Source organism: Chanodichthys erythropterus, chromosome 5 (assembly GCF_024489055.1).
Source record: "Chanodichthys erythropterus isolate Z2021 chromosome 5, ASM2448905v1, whole genome shotgun sequence".
Classification (NCBI taxonomy): domain Eukaryota; kingdom Metazoa; phylum Chordata; class Actinopteri; order Cypriniformes; family Xenocyprididae; genus Chanodichthys; species Chanodichthys erythropterus.
In genome coordinates, this window is record NC_090225.1 from 20,657,609 (window position 1) to 20,676,985 (window position 19,377).

General features: G+C 36.3%; 2 protein-coding genes across 3 annotated transcripts in view; both read right to left on the reverse strand.

The window, feature by feature from the left end:
* The window catches only part of wdr35 (WD repeat domain 35), a 31,239-nt gene extending 17,192 nt beyond the window's left edge, over positions 1 to 14,047 (reverse strand). The window contains exons 1-20 of one of the 2 annotated variants that reach the window (XM_067385356.1): positions 13,818 to 14,047; positions 13,510 to 13,627; positions 13,282 to 13,353; positions 13,086 to 13,178; positions 12,572 to 12,700; positions 12,215 to 12,348; positions 11,363 to 11,528; positions 11,066 to 11,214; positions 8,833 to 8,958; positions 8,569 to 8,754; positions 8,394 to 8,426; positions 7,995 to 8,051; positions 7,829 to 7,889; positions 5,985 to 6,129; positions 4,186 to 4,255; positions 3,815 to 3,868; positions 3,624 to 3,733; positions 3,309 to 3,525; positions 1,164 to 1,244; positions 765 to 901 (exon numbers count right to left, since the gene is read on the reverse strand). In XM_067385356.1, coding sequence (XP_067241457.1) covers positions 765 to 901; positions 1,164 to 1,244; positions 3,309 to 3,525; positions 3,624 to 3,733; positions 3,815 to 3,868; positions 4,186 to 4,255; positions 5,985 to 6,129; positions 7,829 to 7,889; positions 7,995 to 8,051; positions 8,394 to 8,426; positions 8,569 to 8,754; positions 8,833 to 8,958; positions 11,066 to 11,214; positions 11,363 to 11,528; positions 12,215 to 12,348; positions 12,572 to 12,700; positions 13,086 to 13,178; positions 13,282 to 13,353; positions 13,510 to 13,627; positions 13,818 to 13,841 — 2,162 coding nt within the window. In that variant the 5' untranslated portion in view covers positions 13,842 to 14,047. The remainder of the gene's footprint in view (positions 1 to 764; positions 902 to 1,163; positions 1,245 to 3,308; positions 3,526 to 3,623; positions 3,734 to 3,814; positions 3,869 to 4,185; positions 4,256 to 5,984; positions 6,130 to 7,828; positions 7,890 to 7,994; positions 8,052 to 8,393; positions 8,427 to 8,568; positions 8,755 to 8,832; positions 8,959 to 11,065; positions 11,215 to 11,362; positions 11,529 to 12,214; positions 12,349 to 12,571; positions 12,701 to 13,085; positions 13,179 to 13,281; positions 13,354 to 13,509; positions 13,628 to 13,817) is intronic. The other variant, XM_067385357.1, reaches the window with a different exon arrangement.
* A 960-nt stretch (positions 14,048 to 15,007) lies between these two features.
* On the reverse strand, positions 15,008 to 19,360 carry matn3b (matrilin 3b). The gene is made up of 6 exons (XM_067385358.1): positions 19,189 to 19,360; positions 17,822 to 18,175; positions 16,104 to 16,679; positions 15,770 to 15,901; positions 15,234 to 15,335; positions 15,008 to 15,057 (listed from the first exon to the last, which is right to left on the reverse strand). Exons 1-6 carry the CDS (start codon positions 19,358 to 19,360, stop codon positions 15,008 to 15,010), a joined length of 1,386 nt encoding a protein of 461 aa, XP_067241459.1.
* Positions 19,361 to 19,377: the final 17 nt, after the last annotated feature.

The window sequence follows — 19,377 nt, forward strand, 5'->3', positions numbered from 1 at the left end:
AGAAAACCAGACTGATTACATCAGAGATGGCAGAGAGAATAGAGACTCACTTTGTGTTTTCAGTGAATTCTTCATTCCACTGTGTGTCCTGTCAATAATGTATGTTAGATGAAGGTACAGTGCTTTGAAGCACTGGTAAAGAACATTAAACATAAGCTAACATGACACTAGGGTTTGCCAACCCATTTCTGTAGCAAGAATCCAATCTGAAATTCCTCCTTGTGCTGTGAGAACTGACAGAGCCACTAAAACTCCACAGGGCTCCTAAATCAATAGAGCTGCTCCAAAACTTTATGGTTTTGGGGGTAACATCTCTCTCTTTCTCAACTTTGTCTTAGATTTTTTTGTTTTTGTTTTTTTTAATTGAACCATAAATAACTGCACGCAAAAGTGCCTTTTTATATTACAGTTTATGTTATTTCATTTTTAACAGATTTCCTTCTCAATGGTCAGGCAGATACACTAGGAAAATGCTTAATGGTTTTATCTTGTTCTGCCAGTGCCAGGATCATCATTCAGATCATAAAACTGTACTTCACACTTCATTCAGACTATAAAACTGGAGCCCATACTTTCCACTTCCAGGACACAAACACGACTCAAATCTCTAAAATGTATAACAAACACACACAGCATGTTTTAGCACACTCTTCCGTACTACCCAACTACGCTTTTATTAACGTATTCCTCTTTGTGTGTGCAGGTTTGCTTGAATAAATAACCAAACTGCCCCATTTATTGTGTGGAATGTGTGCGTCTCTCACCAGAGGCGCGGATGGGGATTGTCCTCAATAAACTGAGAAGCATCTTCAATTCCAACTTTCTCAATCAGTGCCCTGCTGTCCCTCAGTGAGCGGATCTCAAAGTTCATTAAATAATCTTTATTTGGAACCTCTGGATTCTAAAAAAAAAAAATTATATTCAGGGTTCACACAACTTTAGACAAATTAAGAGGATTTATTTAAAAAAAAAAAAAAAAAAACATTTTATAAAGATTATCTATACTTATTTTAAAAAGAAATATGTTAGAGCAAATATTCACTCACATTTTCCATAACTTTTTTTTTAGTCCTGGAAATCTCAATTTTAAAAATTCACAGATATTCACAGGTTGAAATAAATTCATAATCAACACAACAAATTAAACACATATTCCAACCAACCTTCATAATCTCATCCAAAAGAACAGATTTGATCTCCAGATCTTCAAAGTGGCAGATGAAGCCAGATGTTTGAATTGGTTCCTGTAATCAAAACACAACACAAAAATGAGCTTGTCAGGAGTGAATACTCACACTAGTACTACTGTAAATTAAAAAATTTGATTTATTTTATTTAAGTTCATACTGATTATTTATGAGAATACACGTATAATATTAGTGTGAATATTGTGTATAATGTGTGAATGGAACCAGTAAACCACATTTCCTGCTTTTTTTTACATTTACATTTACATTTAGTCATTTAGCAGACGCTTTTATCCAAAGCGACTTACAAATGAGAGTAGTAGAATCAATTAAATCAACATGAGAACAACAGTATGTAAGTGCTGAGTGAAGTCACAGTTATGTCAGTAAAGTGCTCATAGCGAAATTTTTTTTTTTTTTTTTTTTTTAAATAAATAAATACACAGATAGGAGAAGAATATAAGTCAAGGTAAGTGCTACTACTTACCTTCTTTCTGTGCAAGAAGAAAAAGGATCTGTTAAATCTCTGCAGTGGGTGGTCTGATCTACAGGCCATGTGCGCTGTGATTTACTGAGACTGGTGTGTGTTTCTGTATATATGGTTTACAAGTGTGTATCATGACAACTTCCTGTGTCCTCGTAAACCAAATGGCTTAAAAAACAACAACAACAACTAAACAGTGTGTTTTTGAAATAAAAAAAATGGCAAAGGTTTTCTGTGATGGGTAGGTTTAGGGGTGGGGTTAGAGTAAGGGGATAGAATATACAGTTTGTATAGTATAAAAACCCTTATGCACACGGCAAACCACACATACAAGTATGTGTGTGTGTTTAATTGAAAACGGCAGCACTTTCTGAACCCTGTATACATAAGGGTACACTTTGACAAAACTCTCACTATTTCTTTCTTTCCATTTATGTGTTTATTTCAGTGAACCTATTTTCTCATGCCACAATACTGTATATGCACAGGTATGAATGTGTAACTCATTTCTCTATTGTGCTGCGTCCCAATTCGCCTACTTATACTATGCCCTAAAAGTATGTACTGTTTATGTGAAGAAAAAGTACATACTTTTGAGTGTGTAGCAGGAGAGTATGCAAGCTTTTGGGACATACTACCGTCATAATTACATCTTTAACGGATGCTATGTCGCTTAGTTTCAGAGAGAAATATAGTCACATGTTGATCTTTCATGTGGAGAACTCGACTAATGTTTGCATGATAATGCATTTAAAAGGTAATGACCAAACGCATCATTATAAAAGTTCACAATGCTGTTGCAGATGAAATATAATGTGGATAATATTTAATAAATATATTTTCATCAAGTTAGATACTGATTATTAACAAAGACTATAGAATAGCACAAGACGTGTCACTCTTATTGTTTTGAATGGGAGAAAGTGTAACGCGCAATATGGCGGAATAAGTCCCGCCTTCCAAATAAGAGCCAATCGCCGACTGGTAAAGTCATCGCGTCACTTCAGCGGCCGTTAGGATCACCGGTTTCTATAGAAACAGACAGACGCGCGCCTCCAAAGAGACGCGCATTTAGGTCTGCGCATGCGCATTAGCTTGATCCAGCCTGAAAAAATAGTTTTTTTTGTCATGATTCGAGCGTTTAGAAGCTAAATTTATGAGCCGCTTGTTGTTAGATTTCATTAGTGATTTCAAATATGAAATTTAATCGTAAGGTTGGCGAACAGTTTTGGAGAACTTGATGTTTCCCCATTCAAAGAGATTGCATGATGCCCAGGATGCCCGAGAGGCGTTTCAAAGATGGCCGCCGAGTGAAATGACTTGTCTTAAAGGGACTTTGTTATTAATCACTCAAACCCCTTTATCTTAACCGCTCTGCTTAACCATCAGTCTAGCACATCCGTCATGTTTGTAGTTTTTTACAACATTTTATTCGTGATTGTAGCAATGGAGTGAGCAGCGCAACAGCGCAGAGTGTGCACGGATCTGCACTTCGGATTCTAACTGGAAAAAATAGACCATTCAGATATCTTTGAATGCTCATTTCAACATTCTACGATTTGGGACAGACTAATTCTTATTTTGAATACTATTTAGGATGGATAGATGTGAATTGGGACGCAGCGTCTATGTCTCACCTCAGGGTCCAGGTTTCTGAAGACATACATTCTTGTTTTCTCCATCATGGAGAACAGATCTGGGTTATCATTAGCCCATTTCATATCCCAGACATCCTTGCGCTCGAATTTAGATGGGTCTCCGGCTGTGGACACACCCTCTGCATCCCCTTGCGAAGCCCGTGTCTCCACATCCAAAAACGTCAACAAGCCCGTAATGTCAATTATAGCCAGTCGGCTGGAAACATAAAATACAAACAAGTTAAAACAAAAAGGAGTGATTAATCAATGATATGGTCTGGAGAGAGGAAAAAAGAAGACAGGGAGAAATCAGACCTGGAGTTACAATTCAGGGACAGCTGATATGGTCTGGATGTGAGAGCATATTTCTGCAGGAGGTTGATATTGGGCAGGCTGTATCTCTGTAAGATACCAGACTCACGACCCTAAAGGCATCACAACCACATGTCAATCACACAGAAACTTTGGGTTGAGAAAGCATGTGTTCTTGTGCAAATTAGATTTACCACTAGAAGCATCTTGTCTGATGCTGTGATGCAGCAGATCGGATCTCTGGTGGCCTGAAACAAACAAAACAAACATGTCTCACTCTCATGACCCTTTCTCAGGGCCGTTGCTTGAATGTATTGGGCTAGGATGATATTAAAAAGGTGAGTTGCAGTCTCCAAACATAGTGCAAAGACATATTTTCTGATATTTGGGTCCCTTAGAAGAGTTTCTGATACATACAAATGAAGCAGATAAAGAAAATACAACAAAAGTACAAAATAATTCATAAACCGACTGAACTGAGCAGTGTTATGACACTTTTCCCCACTAATCCTCTAACAAGATGCTGAGAGAGCCACAGGTGAGTGTATGTGATGAGTGTACTCACTGTGAAGGCTTTGGCGAAGTTCAGTGTCCCATCCGATGTTCCGCTTGGACTGTCATCGATGTGATAAACCCTAGAGAAGAGAGTCAGCAAGACAGAGTGAAAAGAGACAGTGTGTGGGTGAAGTGGAGCAAGAGAGGTATTGCCTCAGTGTATTTCTATCATGTGGAAGGGAAACAGAACACTGGGTCCACTCCTGGTCTGTGGGTCGCAGGATTTCATCACACAACCATGAACGGAACTTTGCTAAACTGCTGCCGTCAGCGAGCATACCCTCACACCGCATCGATAGACAGACAGGCAGACAGGCCTGCCCACAGACTGTACGCATTAATAAGGAACACCGCTTGAGCCGATGAAAGCTTACATATTACACAGATCTGTTACTTTTTATTCAGTCAATGAGTCTGAGACATGGGACAAAGCATGTCCTACAACTTTGCTTTTGAAGAAGCTACATTTTCACTTTGAAATTAATCTGAGATTGTTACTTGAACATTCTTATCACAAACGTACAATTTTATTAAATTTCTCTTAATTGTATTAAAATGACATTGGCACTGTGCCCTCACTTGATACTGACCAGAAAATAAAGGACACATTAAATTTATCAAAAGTGACAGTTAAGCATTTATAATGTTACAAAAGATTTATATTTCAAATACATTCTATTCTTTTGAACTTTTTATTCATTGAAGAATAATGAAAAAATGTACCCACAGAAATATTAAGCAACAGAACTGTTTCAACATTGATAATAATAAGAATTTTTTTGAGCACCAAATCAGCATATTAGAATGATTTTTGAAGAATCATGTGACACTGAAGACTAGAGTAATGATGCTGAAATTTCAGCTTTGCCATCACAGGAATAAATTACTTTTTAAAAGATATTCAAATAGGAAGCGGTTATTTACATGTAAATAATATTTCACAATATTACTGTTTAAATGCAGCCTTGGAGATCATAAGAGACTTCTTTCGAAAACATTAAAAAAAAAAAAAAAAATTTACTGACCCCAAACTTTTGAACGGTATTGTATGGGTCAATGACATGACATGCATATTTTTGTGTCCAATTCTATTATTTCCTTTTAAAATATTTTCTCACTTCTATAAAACTTATTTAGTTTGAATTAATTTATAGTACATTTAAGTAATACACATTATTTTATGTTTTGTTATCATACACCACCAAAATTTCAGGTGGTGCAACTATCCAAACAAATGAACAGACTAAGAAAACTATTTAAAATGGTGTCTTAATAATGAACAATTATAAACTAAATATTATGGCATCATTTTATGTTTGAAACCTTTCACATAAACAAACTTTATAAATATCAGTAGTTTTTTTAAAGCGGTTGAGATAATTGAAAAACTTTAGTCCAGCAAATTGTATATTTTCAAATGTCAGGGTGGCACAACTGCATACATGGATCTTTTATTATGAATTGACAAGGCAATAACAGTAAACATGATAACGCATCATCCAGAGGACCACACTGATCCTTGTGGCAGAGTAAAAAGGTTTGTAGATCTCTCTCAAATATTGGTAAAAACTGCTAATTTCAAGCATGTGTAGGTTGGTATACCATGTCAGGTGGTTCATCTATAGTATATTCATGCAACTATTTGGTTGTAAAAAAAAAAATGAAATGTTATTTAACAACTGAAACTTGTTTAAACACATTATTCATGACTCAAAAATATGCACTACATCAGTTTTAAAAAGATTTTTTAAAAACACCTTTTTGAAGCTTTGTCAATTTTTTGTATGACAGGTGACCTTTGACCCTCACCTCTCCCGGCCTTCCTTTCTTGTTTTGGCGACCTGGTTGATCTCAAGAGCAGTGAGTTTCTTAGCCACACGATACTGCCAAACGTAAAACGCCTCCTTAGATGCGGCAATCACGTGAGTTTTCGTCATAGTGACAAACAGAGGGTCTGTGACAGAAGAAAAGTTAACTAAAACATTTGGGAAAGAACATCTAGAATTCATTTCACACATTTTAGGGAGTGTGGAAGAAGAGAAATTCCTTTAACTGTTACATCATTATAAAAAGAATCAGGTGACAATAGCACATCTACACATCAAAGCTGACTGTTGAAGGTTTCTGCAATTTCGGAGGCTGTTGATTCAGGGACAATGTATATCAATCAGATTTCACCTAAAAATGTGTTTTTCAATGAGTAACTACAGATTCTGTTGTGTGCTGCTGTTCAGGCTCTGGAATCTGTCCACAGAGAGATCAGGGTGAATGTCTATCCCTCCCACAGATCTGCTCTCCCAGCCAGGGGAGGAATTTAGCGGAATACCTGCGAGAGTGAGAGGAAAGGAGCCGGGATTCCCACCGCAGCTTTCACACTGTGTAGTGTATGTCAGTGTTATATCATTACAACCTCAAGCCGTCCGCTTGCTTATCATCAAAGCAACAGTTCTGAATTAAATATGTTAAATATACCTCAAACCTTAGCCTAATAAGATCATTTAAAGGTGCCCTAGAATTAAAAATTGAATTTATCTTGGCATAGTTAAATAACAAGAATTCAGTACATGGAAATGACATACAGTGAGTCTCAAACTCCATTGTTTCCTCCTTCTTGTGTAAATCTCATGTTTAAAAGACCTCAGAAGAACAGGCGAATCTCAACATAACACCGACTGTTACGTAACAGTCGGGATCATTAATATGTACGCCCCCAATATTTGCATATGTCAGCACATGTTCAAGGCATTAGACAAGGGTAGCGAGTAACGTCTGGATCTGTGCACAGCTGAATCATCAGACTAGGTAAGCAAGCAAGGACAACAGCGAAAAATGGCAGATGGAGCGATAATAACTGACATGATCCATGATAACATGATATTTTTAGTGATATTTGTAAATTGTCTTTCTAAATGTTTCGTTAGCATGTTGCTAATGTACTGTTAAATGTGGTTAAAGTTACCATCGTTTCTTACTGTATTCACGGAGACAAGAGCCGTCGCTATTTTCATTTTTAAACACTTGCAGTCTGTATAATTCATAAACACAACTTATTCTTTATATATCTCTCCAACAGTGTGTAATGTTAGCTTTAGCCATGGAGCACTATCAAACTCATTCAGAATCCAATGTAAACATCCAAATAAACACCATACTTAAGCGATTAGACATGTTGCATGACGAACACTTTATAAAGATCCATTTTGAGGGTTATATTAGCTGTGTGAACTTTTTTTATGCTGTTTGAGGCAAGCGTGAGCTCTGGGGGAGGGGAGCACGAGATTTAAAGGGGCCGCGCAGCCTGAATCGGCGCATATTTAATGATGCCCCAAAATAGGCAATTAAAAAAATGAATAAAAAAAATCTATGGAGTATTGTGAGCTGAAACTTCACAGACACATTCAGGGGAAACCTTAGACTTATATTACATCTTTTAAAAAGACGTTCTACGGCACCTTTAAGTCACATCTACACATCTCTCTGGAATACTTTCTGATTAGTCAATGTCTGCTCTCAAACCACAATGTGTTACAAACTGAAAACATTTTAGAGTCCCAATGGTCCTGGACTGGAGTTTATTTTGCAATAATAACTGGATGACTATGCATGATCTCTTATGTATAGAATCAGTGAGTGTGTCATATTGCTTAACTCACCGATGTCAATATATTTGGAGTCCTGTGGTGTTCCAATGGAGTTACACAACACCAGAACATACTGTGGACAGAGGACAGACAGTCATCTCTTTACTCTATGGGTACACTTCACTAAACAGCATCAAGGAAATATCTGAAAGGCTTCTTTTGCAGATGTTTATAATACCTTTCTTCTGCTAGACCGATCCATTGAGGTGTTTTGATTGGACAGCTCATTAAATGCCTGTGGTAAAGTGGTCACTTAAGAACAGCTTTCTCAAAGTTCAATTTAATGAAATACTATATTAAAATATTATGTCTTTCTACTGTATACTGTTCTCTGTCCTACTGAATGAAACCCTGGTTCGGAGCTGCTATTAGTCGTTTAGTCTTTACTTTACAAAACATCATTATATAGTAACATCTGTAAGTTTGATCAGGTTTCTCATCATCTTTGAAAATGGCTACAGTCATGTTGTACTGTTAACTCTCTCCTGACTGTAACTTTCTGCTGTCCATGATCAGAATGCACAAGGTATCATTTTCACAGCTTTTTATTACACTGGAATTTGATAGGTGACTTTACCATAGCTGATCCAGCCTCAGCCTCAGTGTCCTCCTGTTTGTGAAATGATAAAAACATTAAAGCATTTGGTGCAACACACATCACACATATGAATAGTTAATGCATTAAATCAAAAATGATTTGATTTAAAACAATATTCTCTGTTGTTAAACTTAAGAGATTGCAGTTTTAGTACCTGTGGATGTGTGTCGTCCGCTTTGGTTGCCAAGATGCAATAATCTCCACAGGTGGTGATAGACATTAGACTCTTGACATATTTTACAAACTTCTCATTATTCTTAGTGTCCCAGAACACCACACTGTACTCCAGCCTATCAGGCCGTGTGTATGCATACACCACCGTGTTACAGCAATAACCCCACTATAGAGACAGAGCAGGATATTAGCTCAGAGACACTTTACAAAACTGACTTATAACCATTATCTACAGCTAAATTACTTTGTAATCTGGCCGAATGTTGGCAAAGTAAATGTAGGAATCTACAGCCAGGCCAATTCGGAGTCCTCCACCTTCCCATGATACAGCAGTCATCTGCTTTCCCGGAACCTTCAGAGTCCGCAAGTGCTAGACACATGGTGACATCAGTTATCAACAGGAACATTAAAATATTTGGGGTGTAATATATATATATATATATTACAGTACTGTGCAAAAGTCTTAGGCACGTCAGTATTTTCATCTTTTGCTGTAGTGTGTCAATAGGAAATATCCGTTCACATTTCCAAACATTCATTTAGCCATTAATTGTAATAATCCATTGAGATTTTTGAATACACAATAAGACTGATAACAGCCGGTGCTCCACATATGGAGATCAGAGCTAGAGCTTAGATCGGGCCCAACAAATCAAGGCCGACCCTACCTGAGCACGTTGTGTCCGAGCCCGGCCCGACACATTCACTGTAATTATGAGCCCGAGCCCAATTTAAACCCAACTATTTTTAATATGTGGGCCGTTATAACCAGGGGCGGCGCCAGATTTTTTTTTTTTAACACAGGTGCTGCTGTGCTAGATCATTTAGGTTACAGGGGGGAGCTGTGAAGTTATATATATATATATTATATAAATACTATTAATAAATGAGAAAAATTGACCACTCAATATTAAATATTCAATTATTTTAATTATCATAATTAGAGTTTTAATTTTATTAAATTGAACAAGAACAACATTCAGCATTCAATCAAATATGCTTAAAGATGAATTATTATTAATAATGTTACTTCAACATATTGTTATTTCAACATAATATGTGTGTGAGCAACAAGCAAGATGTGCATTTGTAAATTCGGTGACAGCGTGTGTTACGAGTTTCAAATGGTGTGTAAGTGTGACCGCGGCGCGCCGGCGCATCCATGTCATTACTATACTGTCTGCTATATTGCTTTTTATGTATTAAATCCAGGCATTTGGTTGTATTAAAATTAAGATACAATTTATACTAAATGAAATTCACTTTAAAGAAAATAAACTTGAAACTAAATGTGCTTATTTAATGGCTAAAACACGTAGGCCTCTTTTTCTGCAAATTGCAGCACTTTCATTTAATTCTGAATTTTGCACATGTAAGTTGAATGGCATTTGTTTGTGCATAGTAAAACATATCTGTAACATTTATCAAGTTCATAATTGTGCGTGCATTTATTAATTATTATCTTAATGAATAATACGACAAGTGCCGCATTTAATGCACGAGACAAAGCCAACACATATGTTGTCACTTCCCATGACAAGACGCTGCGCATGACACGTGACGTGCTTTATCAAGGGCCCGGCCCGAGGACGGTGGCGGGAAATATCGGGGTCGGGTTGAGTCCAGGCTCTAATCAAAGCTCACCATCATCAAATCCATCTGATTACATAAAGAAACATATGAAACTGAGACAAACCAAATCCAGAAGAACTGTGGCCGTGTCTCCAAGAGATTTTCCAAGAGAAGATTTTCAAAGATGTCTCCAAGAGAAACCTGCCTCCAAAGCTACCTGAAAAATGATGCCCAAGTGTACCTGGACAAGAGCGGTTTTAAATGCAAAGGGTGGTCACGCAAAATATTGTTTTGATTTAGTTAATATAAGTTATTAACAGTATTTTTTAATAGCATCCTCACATTACAGCATTTTTACACAAGTGCCTAAAACTCTTCACAGTACTGTATCTTTGCAGGCAGGTTTCTTCAAGCATCTTGAAGACACGGCCACAGTTTTCCTGGATTTGGTTTGTCTCGGTTTCATCTGTTTCTTCATGTAATCACAGACGGATTCAATGATGGTTAGATCAGATCACTGTGTGGAGCACCGGCTGTTGTCAGACTCCTTGTGTATTCAAAAATCTCACTGGATTATTACAATTAATGGCAAAACGAATGTTTGGAAATGTGAACGGATATTTCCTATTGACACCCTACAGCAAAAGATATTAATAACTGGCTTAAAACCTTTTTTGGGTGGTGAAAATACTGACGTGCCTAAGACTTTTGCACAATAATATATATACACACACACACACACACACATACACTTATTCAGCAAGGATGGATCAAACTGATCAAAAGTAAAGACAGTAAAGGCAATTATAATGTTAAAAAATATTACAAAAATCTTACCAACCCCAAACTTTTGAACAGTAGTGTATGCAACGTACGTACAATACATGTGTGTGATCTGTACCCACCTCTCCAAATGGAGTGTAGAAGTGAACAACATTTACATCTTTATCTCCTCCGCTGTTTCTGACTGATCCTGCTATAGCTAGAACACTGCCACAGTGATTCCACTGGATACTGGCCACATGCCACATACACGTCTCAATGGTCACAGGACCTACACACACAATCAATAATTCAAATTTTCTTTCTCCTTCACTACCATTCACTAGAATGGTAGTACAGTTCTGAGTATGAAAGTGAAGGAGAAAGAAAATTGGAATACACAGACAGATAAAGAGTTACTGAAAAATACATAAACTCACTGTCATCACTCTCATGCCGCATCACTTGGCAGTTCCCATTAGTAAAGCAAACAGCCAGGCAGGGGCAGTCTGGCTCCAGATACCCCTCTGTGCCCGGATACCAGTGGATACCTGCTATACTGAGGGCACCTGTTACATTCGCCAAACAACTCAAGGTCATCTTCATCTAGGCATAGACACACAAACACACACACAGAGGAAATCTCTGTTTTTTAGCAGTAATTCTCAAACTGACTGAATAAAAGTAAAAAGCATCCTCAAGACCCATAAATGAAAATTGCTTAAGTAGATGAATGAAAATACATTTATTTACCAAAGCACTATTCACACTGCACGTAACCTCGGGTTATTATCGTCATTCTAAATCTCACATTTAACCCTAGGTAGAGACATTTTTACCAGGGTTATGACACCCTTCTCTGGAGGGATTATCACCCTGCATTGCTTGTGCAGTGTGAAACAATGCAGTGTTAGAATGTTACAACTACGTGCTTAGCAGAACCACGTGCCTCATATTCACATGCTCTGGTAAGTGTTTGAGGGGAAAAATGTCAAATTGTGACATAACATCAATTGGAGCAAAGAAGAGACTGTTTTATTCTTACCTTTATGATATTAGTCAACAAATGTATAATATGAGGATGCACAGTGCTAAAGCAAATGCAAGTACTGGATTCAATCAGAAACGGCAGCTTATGAATACCCTTGTTAACCCTGGGTAAATTATGATCAGTGTAAAACGTGAAGCCAGATAATCCAGGATTCCATTTACCCATGGTTTAGAATGATCCAGGGATTAATATTTCAAGTTTGAAAAGCTCTTAAGTGTATTTCCAGGCTGTCAGCACTCACAATGAAGTTTCCCTGGTTGTCATAAATGTGGATCTCTCCATTGGCCATCCCAAACAGCAAGATCTTACTGTCTGGAGACCAGGCCACATGTGCCAACTGGGTCCCCTTCAGTTCTTTACCCCAGATCCTGTTCCCTGTGAGATCACACAGTTAAAAAATCACACAAATAAAATGTTATTGCGTGAAAATTTAAAACTATATAATAAAACAACAACATCTACATCTTGATGGCTTTGTTGCTTTTTAAGAAAATTATAATAATTTAGTAATATAATAAAATTACTTAAATTTTAAATACATAAAAATTAAACAAAAAAATAATAAAAGGTCCATTAGTGAAAGTATATCTGTGCTCACCATCCACCGAGCCCACGATCACAGCACCATCCTCATACACAATGCAGATCTTCAGACCATCAGCGTTCCAGCTCATGCTCCTCACCACAGATTTATTCCTGTTATTAATCATTTCTTCATACCATGAACCTGTTTGACACACAAAGTCAAAACTAAAGGCTGCATATTAATTAGAAAAATGTATCATCATTTACTCACCCTCATCATGTTGTTCGAAAACTGTATAACTTTTATTCTTCTGTGAAACATGCAAGACATTTTGAAGAATATTAAATAATTTTGGTGACCACTGACTTCCATTGTATGAACAACAACAACAAAACATTTATCAAAATATCTTATTTTATGTTCCAGAGAAGAAAGAAAGTCATTCAGGTTTTGAACAACATGAGGGTGAGTAAATAGTGACAACATTTTCTTTTTCTTTTTGTTTTATATAAACTTTAAGATGCAAGTAAGATACTTTAACAAATATTACAGTACTTTCTTAATGTTTGGTTATAGGACTGTGCACCTTTGTAAAGCATCCAGACAATGATGAGACCATTCTGGTCACTGGTGGTCAGTTTCTGATACTGTTCATTCCAAGTCACAACCTGCACTGCACCTGCATAACCAAATCAAAGCTCAGAGAATCAGCACACACAAAAAAGAGGCTAATACAAAACACACAGACACTGTACATACATCACATGTCTCCTCTTTCTTACCACTGTGGCCCTCCAGTGTCTGATTCATAGAGAGGTTGCTGGGAGCAGCCAAGCCTTTCAGTTTGGCATCATCTGGAGAAAAATAAACGTAATTTAATAATTCATTATTGGTTGACTGACGCATTTCCTTCAAGTATTCTATGTTGAATGTATAGAAATAAACAATTCACAATGTTCTCACATTTTGTCTGTCTATATATAGAAATACTGGTAGTTCCAGGTTCCCACCTGTGTAAGTCTCAAGTTTGAGGACTTTTAAAAGCCCATCCTCTCCTCCACAAGCGATGAAACCCTGATCTTTGTTCCAAGACACACACTTCAAAACCGTATTATTTGGAATCGCAATCTGAGGACACAACAAACAGCAAAGCCAACAGCCCTGATAAAAACAGGTCATTTATGCAGAAACAGCTGCATTATCAGCAAAGAAACGGCTTTTTAATAAAAATAACTGAAAACTGCTAATAAACCCGTGTTTAATCAGAGAATATTCACATAACAATAATAACACTATTCATACAGCATGTCGCGCTTACCTTCTTACTGAGATAAATAAACATCTTTGCTTTAGCTTAGCTTGCTAGCCTGCCACAGCGTTTATGGACTGTTTTTGGATGCTAATTAAGTTTTTTGGTCCCGATTACTTTGGGTGATTTCAGCGCTGTCTTCATTTAAAAGAACTGTATAATAAATCCGTTCTTCAAGGCATTTGAAATTCTTGTGTATTTTCCAGGCGTGTGCGCTGCTGTAAAACGGTTTGCTTGGTTTCTAGGTAACCAAATCCCGGAAATGGTGTTTGATCAGAGCGTTCATGGTATGTGTAGTTCTTATAGTAATTCTCTACTCATGGCATTATGGTGCATCGTTTTTGATAATATTATTGTAAATTATTGTCAAATTAATTATAAAATGATTTTAATAGATTCTAAGCGTAGTTATAATTATTGGTTTTGGAAAACTGACAGTTTGAAAAGCTGACATTTCCTGCAGTCCGACCTGCTAAACTCCATCTCAAAGTATTTAAACAACATTTTTCTAGTTATTCAGTGATAGGCCTATTCAATATGTTCAATATGAACATATTAATTACAGGGACTAGTAAAGTAGTAATTTAAAAAAAGACTCTAAAATATACACTTACCTTTATAAATAATAGCTTAAGATTTAATTTTGATAATTAGCATTGTTTGCATCAACTCATGTATATCCCTATGCTGCACTCATGTGTATTTGAATATACATATTACTTGTCTTATAGTCTTTCAACAAACCCATCATATAATATAAAGACATCACAGAAAATGGCGTCAAAGAATATTTTATTTCTTCATATATATATATATATATATATATATATATATATATATATATATATATATATATATATATATTTGTACATGTATCCAAAATAAAGAAAAATATAAAATAATGTGCATATACTTTACATATTACCTTTACTTACTTATTTACTTTTACTATTTGTTCCAAAAATAAAAGGAAATTTATTCTGCATTTAACACTTTGTCAACAAAGTCAATATGATATATGCTGATAACTCAAAAATCATACTCAGAACATAATGAAACCTAAAATAATAAGCACAATATGTAATAACACATTTAACAGATTAAATACACATAGTGAAGAATGCTACAATGAAATATTAAATAAAGATGCTGTTGTTGTTGTTTTCTGGATCAAGCTGTTTTAAATCCCATTCTTCACTCTAGGCATGACGGAGATCAAACTGCTGCACTCTGTTTGTGATGTCATCCAGTAAGAACAGTTAAGGAAAACGCATCACACATCATGATCATCAGGGTTCGTTTCCTGAATAAGCCAATCTTTGGACAGAAAACAATAAAGAGCAAATAAAAGACATACATTGTAATCATTATGTGAATGTTAGGTGATAGGTGATAAACAAATGCTGTATTAATCTGAAAGGATATGTCTGCTGGTGAGCGCCTGTATGCTGTTGTGAACCTTCCTCTGAAATGCGATTTGAGCCTCACACATGCAGGCATTCTCAGTCAGATCTCCTCTTGCCTCTTCTGGAAGAGAAACAGACATGTTTTACTGTATACTTAATGCTGAAGATCTTTCCTTCACTATATATATATATATATATATATATATATATATATATATATATATATATATATATATATATATATATATATATATATATACATATATATATATATATAACATCAAATTACATCATTGATACAAATAATATTACTGCATGTATAATGAGAATTGAATAAACAAACTATCACCATAAACATTCCAAAACACACATCTCATCTCATTAAACATACTTATTTACATGATTTGATGTCTGATTTTATTATTTTTATGGTATTTATACTGAGCCAAAAATAAGTTCTACAAAAATGATCTCGATGCATTTCTTTAGAATGCATCAAATTCTTTACATGCATCAAATCTTTCAAATAATTTGATGCATATTTTTATGACAAACCGTTGATCTGCTTAGAGCATGTTTTCTTGTCAGAGTTGATAACATATCCCTCTCTGCACTTGCAGATATAAGAAGCATTGTTGTTGACACAAATATGTTCGCAGTTGTGCCCAAGTGCACAAGCGTCGAAACCTGGAAAAATCAACTGAATGAGCAAAAATATGATCATCTTAATCACCAAAATCTTCTCTCTCTCTCTCTCTCTCTCTCTCTCTCATATCTATATATATATATATATATATATATATATATATATATATATATATATATATATATATATATATATATATATATATGTCTTTTTATTTTGATTATTTTGATTGTTTTTTCTTACCACAGAGTGTCTCCCTGAACTTGGATGTGAGTTTCTCAATCACACCATATGTTTCCACATAGAACACGTGGTCATCAAGAGGCTGACTGGCCATCAGTTTAAGAGACCGTATATCTGCTCGGTCCACTCCAACGGCGTATATTTCAATCCCAGAAGCCCTTGCTGCTGCTGCAACGTCTTCAACTTTATCTTGCGGCCTTCCATCGGTCACAATAATGGCCACCTTACCGATATTCTTTTTCAGTGGCCGGGCTCCAGCAGTCTCTGTAAAAACCTGCTCCATGGCGGTTTTGATGGCCAGGCCAGTCATGGTTCCCGTTGATAGCGGATCGATACGGGAGAAGGCCTGCTTGACTTCAGCCTTACTAAAGTACTTTTTCAGAAGGAACTCAATGTTGACGGTGCTGGCGTAGTTGACCAGGGCGACTCGTGTGGCGTCAGATCCGATATCTAGAGAGTTGACCATTTCAGAGAGGAAGATTTTGACCTTCTCAAATTCTGCAGGACGGACACTTCGAGAACTGTCGATGATAAAAACCAGGTCTAGAGGACGGCTCTTGCAAAGCTCTGCTGGAGCTGTGAAAGAGAAATAATTCATGAATACTGAAAATTAGTCACATTATTATCATTAAAAATTATTTTTTTTAAAAGTGCAAAGTGTGATGCTGAAAGAGATTAATATGTAAAAATGTTGTTTATGAAAATGAAAGGATCCTTGGTTAGCAATGCAGCACTGTGACTGAAAAATGGAAAGAAACTGATTCCGTTAATCTCATTTGTGACCCTGGACCACAAAACCAGTCATTTTGAAACTGAGAGTTATACATCATCTGAAAGCCGAATATATAAGCTTTCTATTGATGTATTGTTTGTTATGATAGGACAATATTGGTCAAGATACAACTATTTGAAAATCTGGAATCCGAGGGTGCAAAAAAAAATCTAAATATTGAGAAAATCGCCTTTAAAGTTGTCCAAATGAAGTCCTTAGAAATGCATATCCACTCACAAAAATACATTTTTGATATATTTATGGTATGAAATGTACAAAATATCTTCATGGAACATGATATTTTCTTAATAACCTGATGATTTTTGGCATAAAAGAAAAATCAATCATTTTGACCCGTGTGACTTATGACTGGTTTTGTGGTCCATGGTCACATTTGTGCTAAGCAAAGTTAAAATTGTGCTTATGTGAACAAAAAGCAGAATATGAGCACAATATACACAAATAGCATTAAAGATGTTTTAAAAATCATTCTGAATTTAAAAAACATCACAGAGTCCACACTACAACTACAACGATAATAATGTTGATGATTTATTGTTGATGAACAATAAAAACATTGACAGCCAATCAGAATCCATCCTGCTTTATACAGTTAGAGTATTTAAAGCAGCAGGTGACATAATTACAGTGTGTGCTTACAATAAACAGAACTTTATTGTTTGTTTTGGATGCTAATGGTTATCGTTATAGTTACAGTTCTTTAGTGTGAACGGGCCAGTTATACTAAAGCTAAATTAGTGGGGGGAAAGGCCTAATTAATGCTATTTGAGTTGCAATATTCCACAATTCTGCTTATTTAAAGCTAATCGACCTAATTTTTTCATGAATTTTCCTTGAAGAGAGACAGAAAGAGGAGAAAATTATTAAGAGGGACTGAAGAGGACCGGACGGGTCATCTGCACCCGATGGGGTGGGATTGGTCTACCTGGGTCAGTGGGAGGTTCGGCAGGGGCAGTTGTGCCACGAGGGGTACTGACCGGCTGTGGAGTGGTTGTAGTGGTTGTAGTGGCTGTAGTGGTTGTAGTCTGTGTTGGAGGTGGCGGGGGGAGGGTGGCTACCGTGATGAGTGGCATGGGCACTGTAGGGGCAGGTGACACCACTGGCATTCTGGGCGGTGTGGGCACAACTGTCCGAACAGGCTGGACAGGTGAGATGGGCCAGACAGGTAAGACAGGACGGTGGTAGATAAAGGGAGGCCCCTTCCAGGGCGGCCGCTGGTGATGATGTTGATGAGGGTTGCGATGATGATAGCTGTAAAACCTGTGATTAAAGCCATGAGCTTTGTTTGGTTAGAGAGAGAGAGAGAGAGAGAGAGAGAGGGTGAACAGATACATAGAAATACATAGGAGGAGGAGAGAGAGAGAGAAAATGAATCCATAGACAGATGAAAAGAAAAAATAGAGACAGTTTCAGAAAGAGAGGGAGGGAGAGATGCATTAAAGTAAGCCGATACGCTGACGGTCTAAAGCAATATGATATTGATGTGGGTTTGTGAAGACACTCTTTGATTGTAAGCAAAAGCATGAGCAAAGTCAGCGGCCTGTTCAGAAGTTCTCTGTGAAAATATCCTGTCAACCTGAAGGAGAAACATGCTGTAGCACCAGATCCACTTCTCATATGAAACAAAATATTTTTATTTAGGGGATAGAAATAGATTACATTGAACACATCACTAGATTAAAAAGGTATGACACAGTCAGAAATGTAAGTGCAACTTTGATATCATATATATAGAAATATATCTACAAATCATGTAGATTGTGATCCAAAAGTTTGTGAGAGAAAAACTGAAAATAAATAAATACATTCATAAATATGATTTTTAATAAACAATAAAAAAACAAGGAAAAGTGGTTTTGATATTTCAATTATTCCTGTAAAATAGTCAGTAGAACCACTGCTCACAGTTTCAGAAGTCTAAGGTCTCTGATCCGTCACTAAGCACTTGCTTAATGAGAACAAACAAAAAAAAAAAAATAGCTAATAATAAGCCTACTGTAAAATGGAATGTCCAGCTATGTGTAGATTACATAATTTCATTGGACTACAGTAGGCTGTTTTTTTTTTTTTTTTTTTTTTTTTTTTTAGAACACTGATGCAATTTAATTCTATTTCTCAAATACCTCTAAAAAATTTCACTCACTCGTTTTTTTTTTTTTTTTTTGTTTATAATACTCGGTGGCGGTGCTTATATATTTAAAATATCAATTTAAATCAAGGATTTGAAATAAATAAATACAAGCGTACTTTTTTTTATAATAACAATAATAACAATAGTAATAAAATAATTACCTCCAAAGTTGATGGAGTTGCCGTGTCCAGGCACATTATTAGGGGAGAAGTGAGATCTCTGCTGGTTCGGGTACAACTGGTTCTGGTTCCGTGCGTAAGGGCCATACGTGCCCTGCACCTCCTTTAAAAATGCAGACAGACAAAATACAAAAATGCAAATTAAGAATGTCATGTTGATGAAGATGGATG

Bases quoted from the DNA above. Each gene is read 5' to 3' on its own strand.
- matn3b (XM_067385358.1), bottom strand. From the start codon at position 19,360: ATGACATTCTTAATTTGCATTTTTGTATTTTGTCTGTCTGCATTTTTA. The intron at 16,680-17,821 runs GTAGACCAATCC...TCTCTTTCACAG, and splicing joins CGAACCTCCCACTGACCCAG to CTCCAGCAGAGCTTTGCAAG. The intron at 15,902-16,103 runs GTAAGAAAAAAC...TGATTTTTCCAG, and splicing joins GTTCAGGGAGACACTCTGTG to GTTTCGACGCTTGTGCACTT.